At 43.6% G+C, this 24860-nt stretch overlaps 1 protein-coding gene across 3 annotated transcripts in view; it reads left to right on the top strand.

Moving 5' to 3' along the window:
- The first annotated feature begins 1994 nt into the window (after nucleotides 1–1994).
- Nucleotides 1995–24860, top strand: part of usp7 (ubiquitin specific peptidase 7 (herpes virus-associated)) — a 120678-nt gene continuing 97812 nt past the window's right edge. For all 3 annotated transcript variants that reach the window (XM_086000616.1, XM_086000617.1, XM_086000615.1), the window contains exon 1: nucleotides 1995–2638. In XM_086000616.1, coding sequence (XP_085856742.1) covers nucleotides 2569–2638 — 70 coding nt within the window. In that variant the 5' untranslated portion in view covers nucleotides 1995–2568. The remainder of the gene's footprint in view (nucleotides 2639–24860) is intronic.

The raw sequence follows: 24860 nt of genomic DNA, 5'->3' as shown, positions 1-24860 counted from the left end.
TAGAATGATACAGTACAGAAGGAGGCCAATTGGCCCATTGTGCTGGTGCCAGCTCTTTGAAAGCTATCCAATTAGTCCCACCATGTAGCTTCATAATGTAATTTTTCAAATCGTTAAAAGTTGTTGTGAGAAACTATTTTAATTTCTCTGTTGTCTGTGAAAGTGTTTTTCAGGATGCTCTTGGAGTAAGTTAAACCATGACGATAGGTTTTCTGTAGCTTCCTGTGGCTTTTAAGATGTTCACTATCTGTAGTTTAAAAAAATCAATGACAAAGAATTATGATTCACTTTAGTGTCCTTATATGTTTCTCCCTAATTCTGGTGACCTTTTGTTTTCTATGTTTGAACAGTGGATACTGAAGATGCCATTCTACGATTCCCACCTTGGAGAAACGGAACTTGACAATTCCAGTGAGTTGTGCCTATTTTTCTTATTTCACATGTAACTAAATAGTATTCTTGTTTAAAAAGAATTTTGTATTTGGTCGTGATTTGTATATGCTGCAATCAGGAACTACCTATATTAGTATATGCTTGAAATGTGGTAGCTCAACTTGTCTTACACACACAGCACTAAGTCAGTAATTGGCATCACAAGTACAGGTTAATGAAAGAATTTAGGTAGTTTTGAAAAAAGAAATGCTAAATGAAAATGTTTTAAATTAAAAACAGTATTTTCAGTTATGTATAATGCAAATTTTGCTGCAGATCAGAAATTTATTAAACCTACAATGATACTTCATCATATGCAGTTGATATCCCTGCCTCTCTTCCTCGGTCTTGTCCACAGCCGGGTGGCTCTGGAGAAGGTGTCCACCTTCCGCGATCGGTGGGCACCGCAGGGACTGGAGCATGTACTGGACACGGGTGATAATATTGTTTAATTTTATAAGTTTCCTTTGTTTCATGGTTTAGTTCTTTATTAGCTCCTCTAAAAAGGGGCAGCTTTGTTTGTTGACACTGGGGCAACACAGTGCCTCCTTATGGGTTTGATTAGACAAGGTATGCAGTTGAATTTGTCTGTAAAGTCAGTTCCTATAGCAAAATATTATTAAAGATAAAAAAACTAAGCTGAATGTAATTCTAAGTGGAAGAAAATAGCCAACAAACACTCTGTGGTTATATTTCATATAGAAAAAGGATGAAACTTTTTTTAAAATTATATATTCTCAGGATGTGGTCATCGCTGGCAAGGCTGACATTTATTGCCGATCCCTAGTTGCCCTGAGAAGGTGGCGGTGGGCCTTTATGTTGAACCACTGCAGTCTGTGTGGGGACTGATGTTAGATAATCTTTGTAGCGAATTGATACAACTGAATGGTTTGCTAGGCCACTTCAGAGGGCAGTTGAATCAACCAGGTTGGTGTGGGTCTGGAATTGCATATAGGCCAGATCGGGTAAGGACAAGAAGTTTCCTTCAGAAAGGAACTTAAAGAACGGTCATTAACCAGTTGGATTTTTACAACTATCCAACAGCTTCATGGTCACTTTGCCTGATACCAGCTCTTTATTTCCAGATACGTTTTGAAAAAAACTGAATTTAAATTTTCAAACTGCCATGGTGGAATTTGAACTCACATTCTCTGGATTCTTAATCTATGACCAGTAACATAACCACACTACCGTTGGAGAATTTAACTTTTAAGTTGTCAAACTTTTAACTTTGGAAAATAGACACTTTTGTAATTCGCTTAAGGATCAACTTTTTCTTTCAAAATGTTGAGGGAGAAACAACAACATATTTTTTTTGCTGGAAGAATGCTATTTTTTTTGCGGGGGGGGGGGGGAAGAAGAAGGTGCTGTACGACTGTCGAAATCAGGAGAGTGTAAAAGCTGAAACTGCACATTGTGAGCCTGCTTGCTGTGGGATCTGCAGATAATAAAATGATCTTGTGTTGTTGATGATGATGACGACGGTGGCTGGGCGCTTTTCCTCCCCTCCTCCAACCCACCCAGACCCAGCTGCGCATGCGCCGTGCGGATGTGACATCTGTGTCGTACCGCGCCGCCATTTTCTACACGGTGCAAACAGCGAGCTGAGGGGCTTTGGAGCCGAGAGAGAGAGCAGAGCAGAGCAAAGCAAAGATAGTAGAAGAAGAAGAAAAAAGGAGGCGTAGGAACCCACAAGGGCCAGTGGCCGCCGCCGCAGCAACGACGACAAGTCACAATCAGCAGTGAAAGCGCCCGTTTACTCCCCGTCCGGCGCCCGCTTACCTTGGTTTGAAGCCGCGTCGATTTTTTTTTTTAAAAAAACCTCCCTCCCTCCGTTTCCACCAAATAAAAATCCGCTAAGTTTATTTTTTTCTCCTTTTCCCTTCCTCCCCCCCGCCCCCTTCGGGAGGCGCTGGCTCTCCCCACCTTTTTCGGTGCAGGTCGAGGCGAGTTCCCCCTTTGCCGTGACAAGCGGGGAGGGGGGAGCTTCAAGCGCACAACTCGGCCGAGATTGGGCGAATAGCGAGCAAATACGTCCGGGTTTCCGTTCCTGCCACCCGAGAGCCGTCTCTCACCGCCCACCCGCCGGCTGCCGACGCGAGAAGGGCCGAGGCGGAGGCCGCCGACTGCGAGACCATGAACCACCGCACCAAGTCCGAGCAGAATGAGCAGCACCTCAGCGAGCCCGAGGAGATGGAGATGGAAGGTACGAAGGCCCGAGGGTTTGGTGTGGGGGGGGCGGGAGGTAGGCCCTCCATCCCCGGGATAGGGTAGGAGGGAGAGAGGGGGGGGGGGTGGTGTGTGTGTGTCACACTACCCTTATTCAGCACTTTACCGAGCGGCCTCCCGCCGGCCCTTTAATGGCGGATCGTTATATTAAAACAAAATGACGGTTGGTGGTAGGCCGCAGGGCCGCACGCTGAGCGCGGGGTTTCTCGTCCTCTTCCCCCGCCCCTCTCCACCACCACCTCCTCTAATGGGAACAACGCGTAGGCCACAGCCGCCATGCCGGCCTCTGCCTTGCTCTCTCAAATTAAACCCATCCGACCTTCGTGTCCGTGCGGCGATCTCTTGGTTATTATTTTTTTGCGTGTGCTCAAAAATTAAATTTCCGTCGAATTAATTTTATCCAAGTGAGTTGCGCTCGCGTGTCTTTTAAATAACCGGGCGTATGTGTGTGTGTGTTGTGTGCTTTATTGAAATATATATGTAAATTTTGTTTTTTTTAAAGCGCCACAAACACAAACAAGGCCCGTGGTTTGGAGACCGGAGGAGGAGAAAGGGGGGGAGGGTGGGGGAGGAGGGCTCGAGAGGTGATGGAGTCTGACTGCTCTCAGATCTCTGCACTATTTGCTATCTCATGCTGGCCTTTCCAAGCTATCTTATTTCATCTGCCATCGATGTGTTTTTTTTCTGAAGTTGGGATCTCACAACGACAGAGTATATTAATAAGCCTTTACTCAAGTGCTTTTTTGAAAGGAGGTCGATATATATGAATATTTGTTTCTGTTTAAAAATTTTTTTTTTTTAACTGCTTTATGTTAAATGCTCCTATTAACCCAGAGTGAACTCGGCCATCAAAACTTTATTTTGTCTTTATGACGAATAAAGTGTGGTTTTCTTTCAAGCTTATAATTTAGACTAGTTTAACTTCTGAACACTTTGCCCTGTGCAATTAACATTCATTCATTTAAATCACATACTGTAAATGAGTATTGGTCAATGTTCTTAAAACTGAAGTTTGTACATCTTACATTGACACTCAGTTTGGGAGATGGAAGCTTTAATTGTTGTCCAGGCATTTTTTTAAACCTCTAGCAACCATCTATATTAAGATATAATAGCAAAATACTGCGGATGCTGGAAATCTGAAATAACAACAGAAAATGCTGGAAATACTCAGCAGGCCAGGCAGCATCCGTGGAGAGAGAAACAGAGTTAACGTTTTTCCAGTTCTGAGGAAGGGTTCCAGACCTGAAACGTTAACTCTGTTTCTCTCCACGGATGCTGCCTGGCCTGCTGAGTATTTCCAGCATTTTTTGTTATTTATGTATATTAAGATTTTTATTTCCCTAAGGTGAGGCTAACCTAATTGGAACTGAGTCGTATACAATGTAAGTTATGGTCTATTTTGTGTGGAAATAAACTAATGCGTTTTGCCAAGTTATTCAGCAATTGGGTAATTTTTTGTATCCTAGAAACCATTCAGCCCATCATGCCTGTGTCAGTGGTAGCCCTTCAACTGGAGCTATTTCTTAATTTCCATCTCATTTTCTTTTCTGTATACTTTTTCTCTCATCCAGTTCTATTTATATGTTGTAGTAGCTGTCTCAGCTGCCGCTATGCTAAAACATTCCATGTTCAAATAATCCTCTGGAAAAATTTCTTAATCCACCCTTCAATCATACTCGGAGTAATCCTCAATCTATGCCATCTTGTTACTGTTTCACAAGCCTTTGGAAACATCCTTCCACGAAATACTCCTAAAATAATGCATCTTTTTAAAGTATTTTAACCCAAGAATATTGAAGTAAACTGTCCATGTGATATATCTGTGGAAATTTTTATTTAGTTGTTTAGCCATTGGCACAAGTGTATGTAGGTAAATGGCCATTGGTTTGGGCCCTGTAATTTGAACGTTTGATAATGTACACAGTGAATTGCTATTTTAACCCAGAATTTAATTTACAGCTGAATAGATTTACATTTTCAATGGCCAGGGTTGTCCGCACAAGTCCTGTGGTGTCGGTGAAAGAGTAATAAACCTAGTAATGGTTTTGTAGTTACCGAAAATGTTTCAAGGAAATAACTGGCATTTATATAGCACCTTTCACAACCTCTGGACATCACAAAGTGACTTACAGCCAATGAAGTATTTTCGAAGTGTAGTCACTGTTGTGATGTAGGAAAAGTGGCAGCCAATTTGCTCACAGAAGGTCCCACAAGCAGCAAAGGGATAATGACCTGATAGGTTTTTAGTGATGTTGGTTGAGCAATAAGTGTTGGCCAGGACACAGCTGAACTCCCCTGCTCTTTGAATAATGGCGTGGGATCTTTGACTGCACTGGAGTGTCCGTTCCAATGTGCTCAAGTCTCTGGAGTGGGACTTGAAGCCACAACCATCTGACTCGGCCGAGAGTGCTTCCACTGAGCTATGGCTGATGCCTTAATCATTTTGGCATCATACAGCATGTTTTTATTGGCTCTTATAATGCAAATTACTAGTAAACAAACTATTAAGTATATAGTGTCCTCATAGTCTGAAGTGTAACACAGACTGTGCTATTTGGATTTTAGAAAAGACAATGTAACGTGACAGCTTTTATAAAGGGGCAGCATTGTATTTCTGAGCAATCGGTGAGATGGGTAGAAATGCACATCTTCCAGTGTTCTTTCCAAACTCAAATTTGTATTTCTTCCAGTTAATCTTGTTAAAAAAAATTAACTGGATCAGAATAATTCAAAAGCTAGTTTCTTGGTGAGTATATATTTTTTTCCTAATTGTTGCAGTTAGTGGATGTTCCATGTTTTGTACTAAAAGAAAATGCTGACAAAATTGAATCAAAGAGCCATTTGTACCATGTGACTAAATGTTAAAAGTAAGCAAAGGAATGTGAAATTGGAGAGGGATGGCTGGGTAGTCTGTTACTTTGGCTGTTCAGCGTTACTTCCTACCCTTTTCCTTCCCCTTTTCAAATGCAAGAGCTAATTGAGTTCCTAATGAGTGGAGCCGAGATAGATTCCTTTGTAACTTGAGGCTTGCTGTGTATTCTAATTGAATCTTTATCTTGGCTCAAGGGTTTGATCTAATGTTTCTCCTGGACTCGGCCTAAATAAATGTCTTTGGATTTCCCAGTTGTATACGTTGATGTTCTCAGTGGGTAAGTGCACTACCAAATATGGTACTGAGCAATATTGACCAGGAAGACTCCAGGTTTATGCTTGGGGGTGCTTCAGTGGCAACTGTACAGTTTGTCTCCATCTCTGATCGGTGAGGGGAAAAAAAACGTCTCCCCACTCTTGATCACTATTCAGTGATTGCCTGGTGGAATGTATGCATGAAGCATGGCCACTTCAGATGCGACATTGCTAACCCAGTTTTGTGGTGGTCTGCTTTGGTAGTTATACACCAGCATACTGGTGGCAAATAAGTCGTCTTACGATGTGAGTCGGTCATAAAATATTACTAGTAATTGATCTAGACCTCCAGAAGTACTGAGAGGCTTATTTTTTTTGATACACATGTGCAACATTTCATTGAGGGTAGGGAGAGTGCAAATGTTGCTTCTTGCTACTTAGAGCGACTAATTGTGTAGCAGTCACAATTTGTCCTTAAAGTCCTGTGACTCTTAATGTTTTATAAGAGTATGCCTTATGATCCTGGGACTTGGGAAGAAAGATTTGTTTTGATGGTACACTATTTCAAAACAAGAGGTTTTCTGGATAGATTAAATTACTTGCCTTCTCAACCAAAACAAAAGAGCATATTTTTAATCAGGACTCTGGTGAGGAGGCTGACTGAAGATGGGAAATGGTTATGTGGCATAGTGGTTAGCACTGTTGCCTCACAGCACCAGGGACCCGGGTTCAAATCTGGCCTCGGGCGACTGTCTGTGTGGAGTTTGCACATTCTCCCTGTGTTTGTGTGGGTTTCCTCCGGGTGCTCCGGTTTCCTCCCACAGTCCAAAGATGTGCAGGTTAGGTTGATTTGGCTATGATAAATTGACCCTTAGTGTTAGGGGATTAAATACGTGGGGTTACGGGGATAGGGTGGGATATGTGTCGGTGCAGGCCCGATGGGCCGAAATGGCCTCTATCTGCACTGTAGATTCTGTGTGATAGGTCATGCCCTCATCATGTGAGCGCTTGCACGCAATCGTATTCCCACATAGAAACATAGAAGATAGGAGCAGGAGTAGGTCATTCCGCCCCTCGAGCCTGCTCCGCCATTCAATGCGATCATGGCTGATCATCCAAATTCAGTACCCTGTCCCTGCTTTCTCCCCATATCCCTTGATCCCCTTAGCCTTAAGAAATATATCTAACTCCTTCTTGAATATATTTAATGAATTGGCCTCAACTGTCTTCTGTGGTAGAGAATTCCACAGGTTCACCACTCCCTGGGTGAAAAAATTCCTCCTCATTTCAGTTCTAAATGGCTTACCCCTTATCTTTAGACTGTGACCCCTGGTTCTGGACTCCCCTGCCATCGGGAACAGCCTTCCTGCATCTAGTCTGTAGATCCCCTCTCATTCTTCTAAACTCTAGCGAATATAAGCCTAAATGACCCAATCTCTGTTCATACGTCATTCCTGCCATCCCAGGTATCAGTCTAGTGAATCTTCGCTGCACTCCCTCCATGGCAAGAACATCCTTCCTCAGATACGGTGACCAAAACTGCACACAATACTCAAGGTGTGGTCTCACCAAGGCCCTGTACAACTGCATCAAGACATCTTTGTTCCTGTACTCAAATCCTCTCGCTGTGAAGACCAGCATACCATTTGCCGCCTTAACCGCCTTGCTGCACCTGCATGCTTACCTTCAGCGACTGGTGCACAAGGACACCCAGGTCTCGTTGCACTTCCCCTTTTCCCAACCTATTGCCGTTCAGATAATCTGCTTTCCTGTTTTTGCCACCAAAGTGGACAACCTCGCATTTATCCACATTATACTGCATCTGCCCAATTGCCCAACCTGTCCAAATCGTACTGGCATTTCTCTGCATCCTCCTCACAGCATACACGCTCCTCCAGCTTTGTGTCTCATTCCAAGGGGATCCTTTACTAGGACATTTTTAATTAATCCTGTCTCGTTACACAGGACCAGATCTAAGGTTGCTTGTCCCCTGGTCGGTTCAGTTACATACTGCTCAAGAAACCCATCCCTAATACACTCAATGAACTCATCCTCAAGGCAGCCCTGCCCAGTTTGATTTGTCCAATTAATATGATAGTTAAAATCCCCCATAATTATAGCTGTTCCCTTATTACAAGCCTCAACTATTTCCTGATTGATACTCTGTCCAACCGAGTTGCAACTGTTCGGAGGCCTATAGACTACGCCCACTCGTGTTTTTTTTCCCCTTATTATTCCTTATCTCCACCCAAACTGTCATTATCCTGATCTTTTGACCCAATATCATTTCTCTGTATTAGTGATTCCTTCCTTTATTAACATAGCCACCCCACCTCCCCTTCCTTCCTGCCTGTCCTTCTTGATCGTTAAATAACCTGGTATGTTTAATTCCCAGGCATTGTCACCTTGCAGCCATGTTTCTGTAATGGCCACAAGATCATACCCATATGTAGTTATTTGTGCCATTAACTCGTCTATTTTGTTACGAATGCTACGTGCATTCAGATAAGAGAACTTTCAAAGATCATCATTAATATATATTGTGAATAACTGGGGTCCTAGCACTGATCCCTGCGGTACCCCACTAGGTACTGCCTTCCACTCGGAAAAATACCTCTTTATTCCAACTCTTTGCTTCCTGTCTGCCAACCAGTTTTCTATCCAAGTTAGTACCTTACCCCCAATCCCATGTGCTTTAACTTTGCACACTAGTCTCTTATGCGGGACTTTATCGAAAGCCTTCTGAAAGTCCAAATACACCACATTCACTGGTTCTCCCTTACCTATTCTACCAGTTACATCCTCATAAAATTCAGTACATTAGTCAAGCTTGATTTACGTTTTGTAAATCCATGTTGACGTTGTCCGATCCGGTCACTGTTTTCCAAGTGTTCTGCTATTACATCTTTTATAATGGACTCTAGCATATTCCCCACTACCGATGTCAGGCTTACCAGTCTATAATTCCCTGTTTTTTTTCTCTACCACCCTTTTTAAATAGTGGGGTTACATTAGCTACCCTCCAATCCATGGGAACTGTTCCCGAGTCTATAGAGACATAGACATAGAAGATAGGAGTAGGCCATTCGGCCCCTTGAGCCTGCTCCGCCATTCAATGCGATCATGGCTGATCATCCAAATTCAGTACCCGGTCCCTGCTTTCTCCCCATACCCCTTGATCCCTTTAGCCTTAAGAAATATATCCAACTCCTTGAATATATTTAATGAACTGGCCTCCACTGCCTTCTGTGGTAGTGTGTTCCACAGGTTCACCACTCTCTGGGTGAAGAAATTCCTCCTCATTTCTGTCCTAAATGGCCTACCCTTTATCCTTAGACTGTGTCCCCTGGTTCTGGACTCCCCGACCATCGGGAACATCCTTCCTGCATCTAGTCTGTCCAGTCCTGTCAGAATTTTATAAGTTTCAATGAGATCCCCTCTCATTCTTCTAAACTCCAGCGAGTACAAGCCCAATCGACCCAATCTCTCCTCATACGTCATTCCTGCCATCCCAGGTATCAGCCTGGTGAATCTTGGCTGAACTCCTTCCATGGCAAGAACATCCTCAGATAAGGTGACCAAAACTGCACACAATACTCAAGGTGTGGTCTCACCAAGGCCCTGTACAACTGCAGCAAGACATCCTTGTTCCTGTACTCAAACCCTCTCGCTACGAAGGCCAACATACCATTTGCCGCCTTAACCGCCTGCTGCACCTGCATGCTTACCTTCAGCGACTGGTGCACAAGGACACCCAGGTCTCGTAACACTTCCCCTTCTCCCAATCTATTGCCATTTAGATAATCTGCCTTCCTGTTTTTGCCACCAAAGTGGACAGCCACATTTATCCACGTTATATTGGATCTGCCCTGTTTCTGCTCAATCACCCAACATGTCCAAATCATCCTGGAGTTTCTTGACATCCTCACAGCACACACGCCCACCCAGCTTTGTGTCGTCTGCAAATATGGAGATATTACATCTAGTTCCCTTGTCTAGATCATTAATATATATTGTGAATAGCTGGGGTCCAAGGACTGATCCCTGCGGTGCCCCACTAGTCACAGCCTGCCACTCGGAAGAAGACCCGTTTATTCCAACTCTTTGCTTTCTGTCTGCCAACCAGTTCTCTGTCCAAGTCAACCTTACCCCCAATCCCATGTGCCTTAACTTTACACGGTAGTCTCTTATGCGGGACCTTATCGAAGGCCTTCTGAAAGTCCAGATACACCACATCCACTGCTTCTCCCTTATCTATTTTACCAGTTACATCCTCAAAAAATTCCAGTAGATTAGTCAAGCACGATTTACCTTTTGTGAATCCATGTTGACTTTGTCCGATCCTGTCACTGTTTTCCAAGTGCTGTGCTATTACGTCTTTTATAATGGACTCTAGCATTTTCCCCACGACTGATGTCAGGCTTATCGGTCTGTAATTCCCCGTTTTCTCTCTACCACCTTTTTTGAATAGTGGGGGTAACATTAGCTACCCTCCAATCCATGGGTACTGTTCCAGATTCCATCGAATGTTGGAGGATGATCAGCAATGCATCTACTATTTCTCGGGCCACTTCCTTAAGTACCCTAGGATGTAGATTATCAGGCCCTGGGGATTTATCGGCCTTCAATCCCATCAATTTCCCTAACACCATTTCCCTACAAATACTGATTTCTTTCAGTTCCTCCCTTTCATCAGACCCTATATTCCCCGGCATCTCTGGGAGGTTATTTGTGTCCTCCTTTGTGAAGATAGAACCAAAATATGTATTTACAGGAAACTTTTTTATCCGACACCGACGTGGTGCCGGTTCATCCAAAATTCCGGATAATCGAAAGCTATAGTAAAAGATATGGAGAGCTGAGTGCTCTGTATAAAGCAACAAACCCTGTTGCTTAGCAACAGGTTCAGAACAATGGCCACAAGTTCCAAGCGTGTCTGTAGCTTAGCAACAGCTGCAGCCACACCCTTGTACAGCAACAGATCGAGGAAGGCAAGTAGAATATGAAGTAAAACTTACCTGAACCTACTCCTGAATTTTGCTGGTTAACCGAGATTTCCGGTTATTTCGGTGCTGGTAAATCAAAAGTTTCCTGCAGTTGATCTGCCATTTCTTTGTTCCCCATTATAAATTCCCCTGATTCTGACTGCAAGGGACCTATGCTTGACTTCACCAATCTTTTTCTCTTCACATATCTATAAAAGCTTTTACAGTCAGTTTTTATGTTCCCTGCAAGCTTACTCTCATTCTATTTTCCCCTTCTTAATTAATCCCTTTGTCCTCCTTTGTTGAATCCTAAACTGCTCCCAATCCTCAGGATTATTGCTTTTTCTGGCCAATTTATATGTCCTCTCCTTGGATCTTATGCTATCCCTAATTTCCCTTGTTAGCCACGGTTGAGTCACCTTTTTTTAATTTTTGTGCCAAACTGGGATGAACATTTTCTGTAGTTCATCCATGTAGTCTTTGAATGTTTGCCATTGCCTATCCACCGTTAACCCTTTGAGTGACGTTCCCCAATCAATCCTACCCAACTCGCGCCTCAGATCATCGTAGTTTCCTTTATTTAAATTTAGGACCCTAGTCTCTGAGTCAACTACTTCATTCTCCATCTTAATTAAGAATTCGATCATATTATGATAGCTCTGACCCAAGGGGCCTCGTACAACAAGATTGCTAATTAATCCTTTCTCGTTACATAATACCCAGTCTAAGATGGCCTGATCTCTGGTTGGTTCCTCGACATATTGGTCCAGGAAACCATCCCGTAAACACTCCAGGAATTTCTCCTCCACAGTATTGTTACTAATTTGGTTAGCCCAATCTATATGTAGATTAAAGTCACCCATGATGACTGCTGTGCCCTTATTGCACGCTTCTTCAATTTCCCTTTTAATGCCGTCCCCAACCTCTGCCTTACTGTTTGGAGGTCTGTATACCACTCCCACTAACGTTTTCTGCCCCTTGGTATTTCTCAATTCTACCCATACAGATTCCACATCATCAGAGCTAATATCCTTCCTTACAATTGTGTTAATCCCTTCTTTAACCAGTAATGCTACCCCACCTCCCTTTCCTTTTTGCCTATCTTTCCTGAATATGGAATACCCCTGGATGTTGAGTTCCCAGCCTTGGCCATCCTTGAGCCACGTTTCCGTAATCCCAACCAAATCATATTCATTTACCTCTATTTGCGCAGCCAATTCATCCACCTTATTACGGATGCTCCTCGCATTAAGGCACAAAGCCTTCAGGCTTATTTTTTTAATGCTCTTAGACCTATTAGAATTATTATTTACTGTGGCCATGTTTGATTTAAACCATTGATTTCTCTGACTGCCACTTTTGTTTTTCTCCTTTTGCTTTTATCCTTGTTTCCCTTTCCTCTGTCCCCCTGCTCAGGTTCCCAACCCCCTGCCATCTTAGTTTAAACCCTCCCCCAGAGCACTAGCAAACACACCCCCTAGGACATCGGTTCCAGCCCTGCCCAGGTGCAAACCGTCCGGTTTGAACTGGTCCCACCTCCCCCAGAACCGGTTCTGATGTCCCAGGAACTTGAATCGCTCCCCCTGGCACCATTCCTCTAGCCACGTAGTCATCTGAAATATCCTTCTATTTCTACTCTTGACTAGCACGTGGCACTGGTAGCAATCCTGATATTCAGCTTTTAGGACCTCATCCCGGTTTTTGCCTATATCGTTGGTACCTATATGCACCACGACAACTGGCTGTTCACCCTCCCCTTCCAATATGTTCTGCAGCCGCTCTGAGACATCCTTGACCCTTGCACCAAGGAGGCAACACACCATCCTGGAGTCTCGTTTGCGGCCGCAGAAACGCCTATCTATTCCCCTTACAATAGAATCCCCTATTACTATAGCTCTACCCCTCTTACCTCCTGTGCAGCAGAGCCACCCCTGGCGCCAAGAAGTTGGCTGCCGCTGCCTTCCTCTGATAAGCCACCCCCCCCCCCCCCCCCACAGTACTCAATGGTGTATCTGTTTGAGAGGGGGATGTCCACAGGGGACTCCTGCACTACCTGCCTGCGCCTAGTACTCTGCCTGTTGGTCACCCGTTCCCTTCCTGCCTGTCCAACCTCTACCTGCGGTGTGTCCAACTCGCTAAACGTGCTATTCACGACGTCCTCCGCATCGGGAACGCTCCAGTATGCATCCAATCGCAGCTCCAGCGCCGCAATGCGGTCTGTCAGTAACTGCAGCTGGATACATTTCCTGCACACGTAGTTGTCAGGGACACAGGAAGTGTCCCTGAGTTCCCACGTAGCGCAGGAGGAGCATACCACGTGGCCGGGCTGTCCTGCCATGACTTACCCTTTTAATTAATTGAAATTCAATCAATCAATCAATCCCACCAATTACACTACAGTTAAATGGTTTACCAACAGTCCCCGTTACACCAGAGAGACCTTAGTAACTATAAACCACAGAGTTAAAGTTTAAAAAGAGAGAAATACCAACCAATCACCTACCTGCTTTCTGGTGACGTCACACTTCAATTACTTTTTACTTCTCTCCCTCCCTCTGAGCTCGGAGACTGTAAATCAGTACGCTCTGAGGCCTACCTGGTCTCTGAGCCGCTTTTATCCGCCGCCGCCTTGTCCCTCGCAGGTCCGCCCGCCTGCCGCCGCTGAATTTTGGAAGATGACCAGCAATGCATCTACTATTTCTCGGGCCACTTCCTTAAGTACCCTAGGATGTAGATTATCAGGCCCTGGGGATTTATCGGCCTTCAATCCCGTCTATTTCCCTAACACCATTTCCCTACAAATACTGATTTCATTCAGTTCCTCCCTCATTAGACCCTATGTTCCCTGACATCTCTGGGAGTTTATTTCTGTCCTCCTTTGTGAAGACAGAACCTAAGTATGTATTTAATTGGTCTGCCATTTCTTTGTTCCCCATTATAAATTCCCCTGATTCTGACTGCAAGGGACCTATGCTTGATGTTACCAATCTTTTTCTCTTCACATATCTATAGAAGCCTTTACAGTCAGTTTTTATGTTCCCTGCAAGCTTGCGCTCATACTCTATTTTCCCCCTCTTAATTAATCCCTTTGTCCTCCTTTGATGAATCCTAAACTGCTCCCAATCCTCAGGTTTGCTGCTTTTTCTGGCCAATTTATGTCCTCTCCTTGGATCTTATGCTATCCCTAATTTCCCTTGTTAGCCAATGTTGAGTCACCTTTTTTGTTTTATTTTTATGCCAAACAGGGATGAACAAATTCTGTAGTTCATTCATGCGATCTTTAAATGTTTGCCATTGCCTATTTACCGTCAACCCTTTAAGTAACATTCCCCAATCAATCCTAGCCAACTCGTGTCTTTATTTAAATTCAGGACCCCAGTCTCTGAGTCAACTACTTCATTCTCCATCTTAATGAAGAATTCGATCATATTATGATCACTCCTCCCCAAGTGGCCTCGCAGAACAAGATTGCTAATTAATCCTTTCACATTACATAATACCCAGTCTAAGATAGCCTGATGTCTAGTTGGTTCCTCGACATATTGGTCCAGGAAACCATCCCGTATACACTCTAGGAATTCCTCTTCCACAGTATTGTTACTAATTTGGTTAGCCCAATCTACAGGAAACTGTGATATCCGGCACTGACGGGACTGGCGTGTTGCCGATCTATCAAAACTGCCGGACATTCAAAGTTAATGTTGAAGCATATGGAGGTTTTCATCTCCGTATCTGACAACAAACACTTGCTTAGCAACAGCTTCTAAAAAGACAGCTGCAAGCGTCTGTAGCTGAAGCTGTTGCTATAGCTACAGACCTTGCAGTGGCTGATGGGGGAAAAAAAAGAACGAGATCTAAAAAAAACGTACAGAAAACGGCTCCTGATTTTTGCCATTAGATCGAGTATTCCGGACATAAACCTCCGGTTAAACCAGAGTTTCCTGTATATGTAGATTAAAGTCACCCATGATAACGGCTGTGCCCTTATTGCACGCATCTCTAATTTCCCGTTTAATGCCATTCCCAACCTCAGCATTACTGTTTGGGGGTCTGTATACAACTCCCACTAACGTTTCCTGCCCCATGGTATTTCTTAGCTCTACCCATACAGATACCACATCATCAGAGCTAATATCCTTCCTTACTATTGTGTTAATCTCTTTAACCAGCAATGCTACCCCACCACCTTTTCCTTTTTGCCTGTCCTTCCTGAATATTGAATACCCCTGGATGTTGAATTCCCAGCCTTGGCCATCCTGGAGCCATGTCTCCGTAATCCCAATTATATCTCCATTTACATCTATTTGCGCAGCTAATTCATCCACCTTATTACGAATGCTCCTCGCATTAAGACACAAAGCCTTCAGGCTTGTTTTTTTTAACACCTAGACCTTTTAGAACTATTACTGTGGCCATGTTTGATTTACACCCTTGATTTCTCTCCTTTCCACTTTTGCTTTGCTCCTTCCTGTCTTTTGCTTCTATTCTTGCTTCCCTTTCCTCTGTCTCCCTGCACAGGTTTCCAACCCCCTGCCATTTTAGTTTAAACCCTCCCCAACAGCACTAGCAAATACTCACCCTAGGACATCGGTGTACCAGTTCTGCCCAGGTGCAAACCGTCCAGTTTGTACTGGTCCCACCTCCCCCAGAACCAGTTCCAACGTCCCAGGAATTTGAATTCCCCTTCCCCCCCCCCCCCCCCCGCACCATTCTTCTAGCTACGTATTCATCTGAAATATCCTTCTATTTCTACTCCGACTAGCACGTGGCACTGGTAGCAGTCCTGAGATTACTACCTTTTGAGGTCCTATTTTTTAATTTACCTCCTAACTCCCTATATTCAGCATTTAGGACTTCATCCCGTTTTTAACCTATATCGTTGGTACTTCTATGCACCACGACAATTGGCTGTTCACCCTCCCCCTCCAGAATGCCTTGCAGCCGCTCCGAGACATCCTTGACCCTTGCGTCAGGGAGGCAACATGCCATCCTGGAGTCTCGTTTGCAGCAGAAACGCCTATCTATTCCCCTTACAATAGAATACCCTATCACTATAGCTCTCCCGCTCTTTTCCTCCCGTCCCATGCAGCAGAACCACCCATGGTGCCAGGAAGTTGGTTGCTGCTGCCTTCCCCCGATAAGCCATCCTCTCCAACAATATCCAAATCGGTATATCTGTTTGAGGGGGATGGCCACAGGGGACCCCTGCACGACCTGCCTGCGCCTACTACTCTGCCTGGCGGTCACCCATTCCCTTCCTGCCTGTGCAGCCTTTACCTGCAGTGTGACCAACTGATTAAACGTGATATCCACGACGCCCTCCGCATCGCGAATGCTCCAGTATCTATCCATTCGCAGCTCCAGCGCCGCAATGCGGTCTGTCAGTAGCTGCAGCTGGATACACTTCCCGCACACATGGTCGTCAGGGACATAGGAAGTGTGATTTCCCACATAGTGCAGGAGGAGCATGCCACTGGGCTGAGCTTTGCTGCTTTGACTTACCCTTTAATTAATTTAAATTAAATCAATACCACCAATTATACTACAATTAAATGATATACTCAAGGGCCCTTGTTTCCTAGCACTCCCCGCTACACAACAGAGACCGTAGAAACTATAACCACAAAATTAAGACCTTCTGAACTTTATAAACTATGAACCTTAACTGTCAATCTATAGAGTAGTAGCATAAGTACCCACCCAATCAGCTGCTTCCTCCTGCCCGTGTCACGTTTTGAATCGTGACGTGGCTCTGGAATGCCGCTGCCGGCCTGCGAGATTGGTAAGCCTCTGTTTATATAAAAAAAAAAGCCAGCGAAAGTGAATTTAAATACTCACTGAACCTCTGCTCTCACCACTCCCGACAATGGCCCGACAACTGATGAAATGTTTTCTTGTTTTTGGGCTGATGAAATTATAAAATCACACCATCAGAATTTGCTTTGTAGTATCCCTAAAGTTGTGGGGTAGTAAAGCATTAAAACAATAAATGTGAAAAGTGCAAATTATAGTTCCATCAAGCACTATGGCGATTTGACTGGCAAATATTTAAATTGTGCAATTCGCTAAATATTTATATAGTCAAAACAGTTCACTCATTTTCTGTGCAATTTTACCAAAACCTATCCTCTGTTGTGAGCTTGACCATCTTTTTAGGTGCCTGCTGTGGCTCAATGATAGCACTCTCACCTCTGAGTCAGAAGCTTTTGTGTTCAAGCCACACTCCACATAATGCAGGCTGACACTTCAGTGCAGTACTGAGGGAGTGCTGCACTGTTGAAGGTGCAGCCTTTTGGATGAGACGTTAAACCGAGGCCCTGTTTGCCGCCTCAGTTGGATGTAAAAGATCCCATGGCACTATCCTTCAACCAACACCACGAAAACAGATTATCTGGGCATTATCAAATTGCTGTTTTGGGGACCTTGTGTGCAAATTGCCTGCCACTCTCCTTCAAAAGTACTTCATTGGCTGTAAAGCACTTGAGGATGTTCTGAGGTCATGAAAGGCACTATATAAATGCAAGTTTTTAAAACCTTTTTTAAATGGCTTTGCACAATTGGTAGAGCTAATTTTACAGGAATGGAGATATCTGCAGCAGATTCCCATACTGTTCTACCTTTTTTACCCTTTTAATTGTGTGCATGCACACTACTTGCTTAGAATGTAAAATTTATAAAAGGTACTATGATTTGTAGCTTCACACTTTTTTTTCTTATGTCATTTAAGTTGAAATGCAATTTGAAATTATTTCAAGTATAGGCAATGGCTAACATTTAAGGAACGAATGTATGAATTGCAACAGTTATACATTCCTTTCTGGTGCAAAAACACAAAAGGAAAAGCGGCTCAACCATGGCTAAAAAGAAATTAAGGATAGTATTAGATCCAAAGAGGAGTCATATAAATAGCCAGAAAAAGTAGCAAGCCTGAGGATTGGGAGCAGTTTAGAGTTCAGCTAAAAAGGACCAAGAGGGGAAAAATAGAGTACAAGAGTAAACCTGCTAGGAACATAAAAGCAGATTGTAAAAGCTTCTAAAAGAAAAAGATTAGTGAAGACAAATGTAGGTCCCTTACAGTCAGAAACGGGAGAATTAATAATGGGGAATAAGGAAATGGCAGCGCAATTAAACAAATACCTTGGTTCTGTCTTCACAGAAGAGGACACAAATAACTTTCCATAAGTGCTGGGGAACCAAGGGTCTAGCGAGAAGGAGGAATTAAAGGGAATTAATATTAGTTAAAAAAAAATAGTGCTGGAGAAATTAATGGGACTGAAAGCTGATAAATCCCCAGGGCCTGATAATCTGCATCCCAGAGTACTAAAAGAGGTAGCCATGGAAATAGTGGATGCATTGGTTGTCATCTTGCAAAATTCTATAGATTATGGAACAGTTCCTGCCAATTTGGAGGGTGGCAAATGTAACCCCGCTATTTAAAAAAGGAGGGAGAGAGAAAACTGGGAACTGCAGACCGGTTAGCTTAACGGCAGTAGTAGGGAAAATGCTAGAGTCTATTACAGTAAACTCTCGTTTAAATGGCACCTAATTATCCGGAATTCTCTAGTAACCGACAAAATTCAGGAGTAGATTCAGGAACCCAAAGGTAAGCTTTACTGTATATTTGTAGCTGTGTAACTGGGGTTCTTGTACCTTTTGCTGTGTAACCATGGCTCCTGCACCTGTGGCCATGTAACCGGGACTCCTGCACATGTGGCTGTGTAACCAAGGCTCCTGCACAAGTGGCTGTGTAACCGGGGCTCCTGTATCTGTGGCTGTGTAACCGGGACTCCTGGACCTGTGGCGCTGTAACTGGGACTGCTGGATCTGTGGCCGTGTAACCGGGGTTCCTGCACCCGTGGTTGTGTAATGGGACTCTCTTACCTTACTCCCAGGACGGTGCTATTTACGTTTAATGTTAATGTTATTTGTACTGGACTCATGGGAGCTTGCAAGATCACATTTTGTTGTTCATGTACTTGTGCATTGTACAATGACAAAGTTGAATTATTATTATTATTATGTATACCTCGCCATTACCTGGAATTTTTCATCAACCGGCACCATCCCGGTCCCGTAGGTGTTGGATACGAAAGCGTTTACTGTATAAAGGATGTGATAACAGGGCACTTAGAAAATATCAACGGGATTAGACAAAGTCAACATGGATTTATGAAAGGGAAATCGTGTTTGACAAACCTGGAGTTTTTTGAGGATGTAACCAATAGAATAGATAAGGGAGAACCAGTGGATGTGGTGTATTTGGATTTTCAGAAGGCCTTTGATAAAGTCCCACATAAGAAGTTAGTGTGCAAAATTAAAGCACATGGGATTGGGGGTAATATACTGGCATGGATTGAAAATTGGTTAACAGACAGGAAACAGAGTAGGAATAAATGGGTCTTTTTCGGGGTGGCAGGTGGTGACTAGTGCTTGGGCCCCAGCTTTTCACAATATAAATGATTTGGATGAGGGAACCAAATGTAATATTTCCAAGTTTGCTGACGACACAAAACTAGGTGGGATTGTGAGTTGTGAGGAGGATGCAAAGAGGCTTCAAGTTGAGTGAGTGGGCAAATACATGGCAGATGCAGTATAACGTGGATAATTGTGAAGTTATCCACTTCGGTAGGAAAAACAAAGGTAGAGTATTATTTAAATGGTGATAGATTGGGAAATGCTGATGTACAAAGGGACCTGGGTGTCCTTGTACACCAGTCACTGAAAGCAAATGTGCAGGTGCAGCAAGCAGTTAGGAAGGCAAATGGTATGTTGGCCTTCATTGCAAGAGGATTTGAGTACAGGAGCAAGGATGTCTTACTACAGTTGTACAGGGCCTTGGTGAGACCACACCTGGAGTACTGTATGCAGTTTTGGTGTTCTTACCTAAGAAAGGATATACTTGCCATAGAGGGAGTGCAGTGAAGGTTCACCAGACTGATTCCTGGGATGGTAGGATTGTTGTATGAGGAGAGATTGGGTTGACTAGGCCTGTATTCACTCGAGTTTAGAAGAATGAGAGGGGATCTCATTGAAACGTATAAAATTCTGACCGGGCTAGACAGACTGGATGCAGGGAGGATGTTTCCCCTGGCTGGGGGTTCTAGAACGAGGGGTCACAGTCTCAGGATACGGGGTAGGACATTTAGGACTGAGATGAGAAATTTCTTCACTCAGAGGGTGGTGAACCAGTGGAATTCTCTACCACAGAAGGCTGTGGAGGCCAAGTCACTGAATATATTTAAGAAGGAGATAGATAGATTTCTAGACACAGAAGGCATCAAGGGGTATGGGGAGAGAACGGGAATATGGTATTGAGATAGAGGATCAGCCATGATCATATTGAATGGTGGAGCAGGCTCCAAGGGCCGAATGGCCTACTCCTATGTTTGTTTTCTATTTAAACCTGTGACATCTGTCTTATTGCATTATACCTCAGCAATGCAACCTGGAACAACAACTGAGATGAAACTGACTTTTTAATTTTTTTTTAATGATTTGAATGGTGGAATATTACTATTTGATATGGTATTGTTCACAAACAAAAATTGCCTCTTCCTGTAACTGTCTTGTCTCCCACATTCTAATTTTTTTCTTCCTTTCTGTTGCTATTCCTGGCTCTCCCTAGCCTTTGTTGCCTTGCTCATTCTGTATGATTCTCCTGTCTACACTCTTTTTTCTGTATGTTTCCCACTTTGCATTTCTCTCGCGTTCCTTTACTGATTAACTGAATTTGCGGTTTACTATTTTTTGGAAAGGTTAGAGCATGCAACAAGTTGAGGGGTAAATGTATCTAGTCAGGTGGGGAGAGACCACAGGGCTAAGGTAGAGAGGATGTCTTAGGAGGTACAGTACCGTAATCCTTGGATGTAAGGAAAGCTGGGGGGGTTAGCAGTTGGGCTGGAGGGGAGCAGGGAATCTGGACTTGTTTGCCAGTGTTGTAACGGACCTGAAGTTGTGACATTGGTGCTAGTGCAGGAGGAATGCAGCAGGGCCTGGGGGTCTGAAACTGCCACAGTCCTGAGCAGTCAGGGTGTGGGCCTGGGAAGGAGGGAGGGGCTGGAGCAGAAGTGTTCTGGGTGAGTCTGAACCAGAGCAAAAGCTGAGTGAGTGAAATGGCAGTTGAAATAGCTTGGTTTTTCTCACGATGTAATCTGTGGTTTTGCGTGTGGTTAGCATGGACCACTGTTGAGATCTGATTGGCCCATGCTAACTACAAGGCACCATGCACTAAATATAATGTTACAGGCTTATTACATTATAATCTACAAATACAAAACTTTTACTTATGTAGATATGTGAAGGTGCAGTTACTTCTTTGAAAATGAAGTTGCCATGATGATCCAGAGATTGGGTGGATCTCTCCATTTTACACTAAAAATTGAAGTTAAATTAACATTTGTCCACAATAGATGAATATGGATGTGTGCGCATTGTGTATGTATGTGTTTATTTATTTCATATTGTTTAAGGCATGCTTTTTTTAATTGAGTTCTTGCCGACTAAAGCTAGTGTTACGGGAGTTTGTATGGAAACATCTGGGCTCATCTATCAGGTCATGTTAACAGAAATTGGAGAGCTTTTCACCTCGTACCACCACTTTTATAGTTTATTATATATCATCTTGAAGTTTTGGTAAAATAACTGCAACTGATGGTTCACACCATTGCTGTCTAAGTTTGTGTTCAGCTACAGGTAATTCTTTTTTGTTGTAGGGTGATGGAGAAAAAATGTTTGCCAAGTGCTATAACCTGTGCTCACGTTATGTATTACTGGACCCCAGGGTGTAGTGGAAAGCCAAATGTAGGTTTTTAAAAAAAAGTTGAATCTTTGTCCTCAAATCTGTAGCCATGTGGAAATTTGGGCCCTGAAATTGCAGTGTGTATGAGGGCCAGAGTACGCCGTTGTATTCCATTTGAAATGCACTGTAAGTTCAGGATTTGTGCATGCGCGAAATCCTGAACTTGCAGCCTGTCGACGTACGCGTTGACAGGCCATCCACGAAAAAGCAATCGCTGGCGCAGAGCTGGGCTAGTTGGCCAGTGATTGCGCACGGAAGTCTTGCGATTGATGCAAGCAGGTGCAGGGCCTGTTTGCATCAGCGTAACCCATTAATTAACATTTTCATATCCTAAATTATGCACATACGGTATGAAATGAGTTTATGCAAATATTGGCCAGGATTGCAGTTTGTGTATAAACTTATCAAAATTAAAATTTTATTGAATGGAATGAAGGTAATTATGAATAAAATTCCAATTCGGTACATTGTATAATTATTAGATTTGGGGATTCATTAGGGGGTTCTCTTCGTAAATGATTGAAATGGAATTCTGGTTATTGATTGGAGGACCAGGCCTGTGTTATCCCAGGTACATTTCCGCACTTCCTGAATCCCTGGGATCCGTGGGCCATTTCACTGCCCTCTGCCCCGAGGCCTGAGACTGCAAGTTCTTGCAGCCTAACTGCCAGCAGGTACTTTTGTAATTCTTTCACTGGTCACAGGCGTACTCCGGAGGTACGCCTCCGACTGCAATTTCTAGCCCTTGAAGTTTTTAGGTACAATAGAATCTGGTGTAAATTACTGCTCCCCTTCACTGTGGGAACTCCATTTTCACATTGCAAGTTTTTCCTCAAGTGATCTTCAGTGGTATCACCTTTCTCCTCTCTGGTGTTAATATTCTATCCTACAATGAAGAGTTACGTAGAGTCCAAATGGTGGGAAATTCTGACATAAACGTGTTATGCTATGTTAGATACTCCAAAGACATTTTACATGAACTAAATGTGAAAATTCATGTTGAGTTTTGTAAGTAGGTCAGTACTATGCAGTACAGTGCATACAAGTTATTTAGAGACATCTTGTGACAAAGCTATAGAGTTTATTCTTCAATGCAAATTCCAGAAAAAGGGTATATTCCATTATCGAGTTTCAAATTTAGGCAGTATTGTAAATTAAGTTTTATTATGCATGGAATATTAATGAAATTGAATTGCAGAGCTGGTTCTGTACTTTGCATTATCAGTACAGTATAATGCATACAACTTAATATCCTGTGCTCAAAAATCTGTGCATAAACTTCATGTCCTTGCATCAGAATATGTAAATGTTGTAACTTTGCACTTGGTGTTGAGACTCAACTCGATATCTGTGATGTGCAGCCTTTGATACAGCACAGGCTATTTTCCACCTTTTTTAAAGAAACCTGTTGAAGGAAGAGGATAGGAAACATACTGGTGTATGTGGTCTTGAGTTTCTTTTAACCTGCTTTGTACCCCTATTATTACATATACTCAGTCTTAGATAGTTTGGGTGGCATTTGTGCAGTTATTGGCCCAGAACCAAATATGACTGAGTACACTTGTAGCCGTTTGTTGCGGTGTGTGTATATCTTCACCAGTGGGAGTATATCAACGTTATAACTGAAGAAAATGTGCTGTTCAAAATTGTCTTGGGAAACTCTCATTTAAACGGTACCTAATTATCCAGAATTCTCTTAATAACCGGCAAAATTCTGGAGTATGTTTTGAGGCTTCTATATACTGTATATTTGTGGCTGTGTAACAGGGGTTCTCGTACCTTTTGCCATGTAATCATGGCTCCTGCACCTCTGGTTGTGTAACTTGGTCCCCTGTACCTGGGCCGGTGGGGCGGGGCTCCCGCCCCCGAGCCACCGGTGGGGCTCCATGTCCCTTCTTTGTTATCTGGAATTTTTAATCAACTGGCACCATCCCGGTCCCATCGGTGCCGGATTTAAAAAAAAAAAAAAAATTAATAAATTCATTGATTGGATGTGGGCATCGCTGGCTAGGCCTGCATTTAGTGCCCATCCCTAATTGCCCTTGAGAAGATGGTGGTGAGCTGCCCTCTTGAACCGCTGCAGTCCATATGGTGTAGGTACACTCACAATGCTGTTAGGAAGGGAGTTCCAGGATTTTGGCCCAGCGACAGTGAAGGAATGGCGATACAGGTCCAAGTCAGGATGGTGTGTGGCTTGGAGGGGAACTTGTAGGAGGTGATGTTCCCATGCGTCTGCTGCCCTTGTGTGGTAAACCACTTTTATCGTTCACTTTCGTTACACTATGGTTATCACTGTTTATATCGTTACACTATGGTTATCACTGTTTACACTGTTGTATCACTACACAAGGTCACCTCTTGTCACGCTGTTATACCTGGGCTGACCACAGCTGACTCCGCCCATGGCTCCGCCTGCTTGCCCAGGTATAAAGGTGGTCGACTGGCTGGTATTCCTCCTTGTTGGACCCGATCACCCACGAGGGTGGGCTCTGTCATTTAGCCAATAAAAACCTATAGTTACTATCTTAACTGGTCGCTTTTCATTGGATGAATTGATAGGTATATCACCTTGTCCTTCTAAGTGGTAGAGGTCGTGGGTTTGGAAGGTGCTGTTGAAGAAGCCTTGGCGAGTTGCTGCAGTGCATCTTGTAGATGGTACACACTGCAGCCACAGTGCGCCGGTGGTGGAGGGAGTGAATGTTGAAGGTGGTGGATGGAGTGCCAATCAAGCGGGCTGCTTTATCCTGAATGGTGTCAAGCTTCTTGAGTGTTGTTGGAGCTGCACTCATCCAGGCAAGTGCAGAGTATTCCATCACACTCCTGACTTGTGCCTTGTAGATGGTGGAAAGGCTTTGGGGAGTCAGGAGGTGAGACACTCGCTGCAGAATTCCCAGCCTCTGGCCTGCTCTTGTAGCCACAGTATTTATATGGCTGGTCCAGTTCAGTTTCTGATCAATGGTAACCCCCAGGATGTTGATAGTGGGGGATTCAGCGATGGTAATGCCATTGAATGTCAAGGGGAGATGGTTAGAGTCTCGCTTGTTGGAGATGGTCATTGCCTGGCACTTGTGTGGTGCGAATGTTACTTGCCACTTGTCAGCCCAAAGAGTTTCCTGTATTTTGTTCCTGGATATCTTATTTTCCCTAATCAGTGCTTATAATGAGATCAGGGAAATCTCAAGTTTATTTTACTGAGGGAAGCTTTGTTGTCCATTGTATTTGGAGAAATAGATACCTAATAATGGAATTCAAGATTGTAATTTCATGTTCAGATATTAAACTCTGGC

This window comes from Somniosus microcephalus, chromosome 11 (genome assembly GCF_052327205.1).
Source record: "Somniosus microcephalus isolate GS21.2 chromosome 11, FLI_Smic_1.0, whole genome shotgun sequence".
In the NCBI taxonomy this organism is placed as follows: domain Eukaryota; kingdom Metazoa; phylum Chordata; class Chondrichthyes; order Squaliformes; family Somniosidae; genus Somniosus; species Somniosus microcephalus.
Note: the sequence above shows the minus strand (reverse complement) of the source record. Positions and strands in the feature narration are given on the sequence as shown.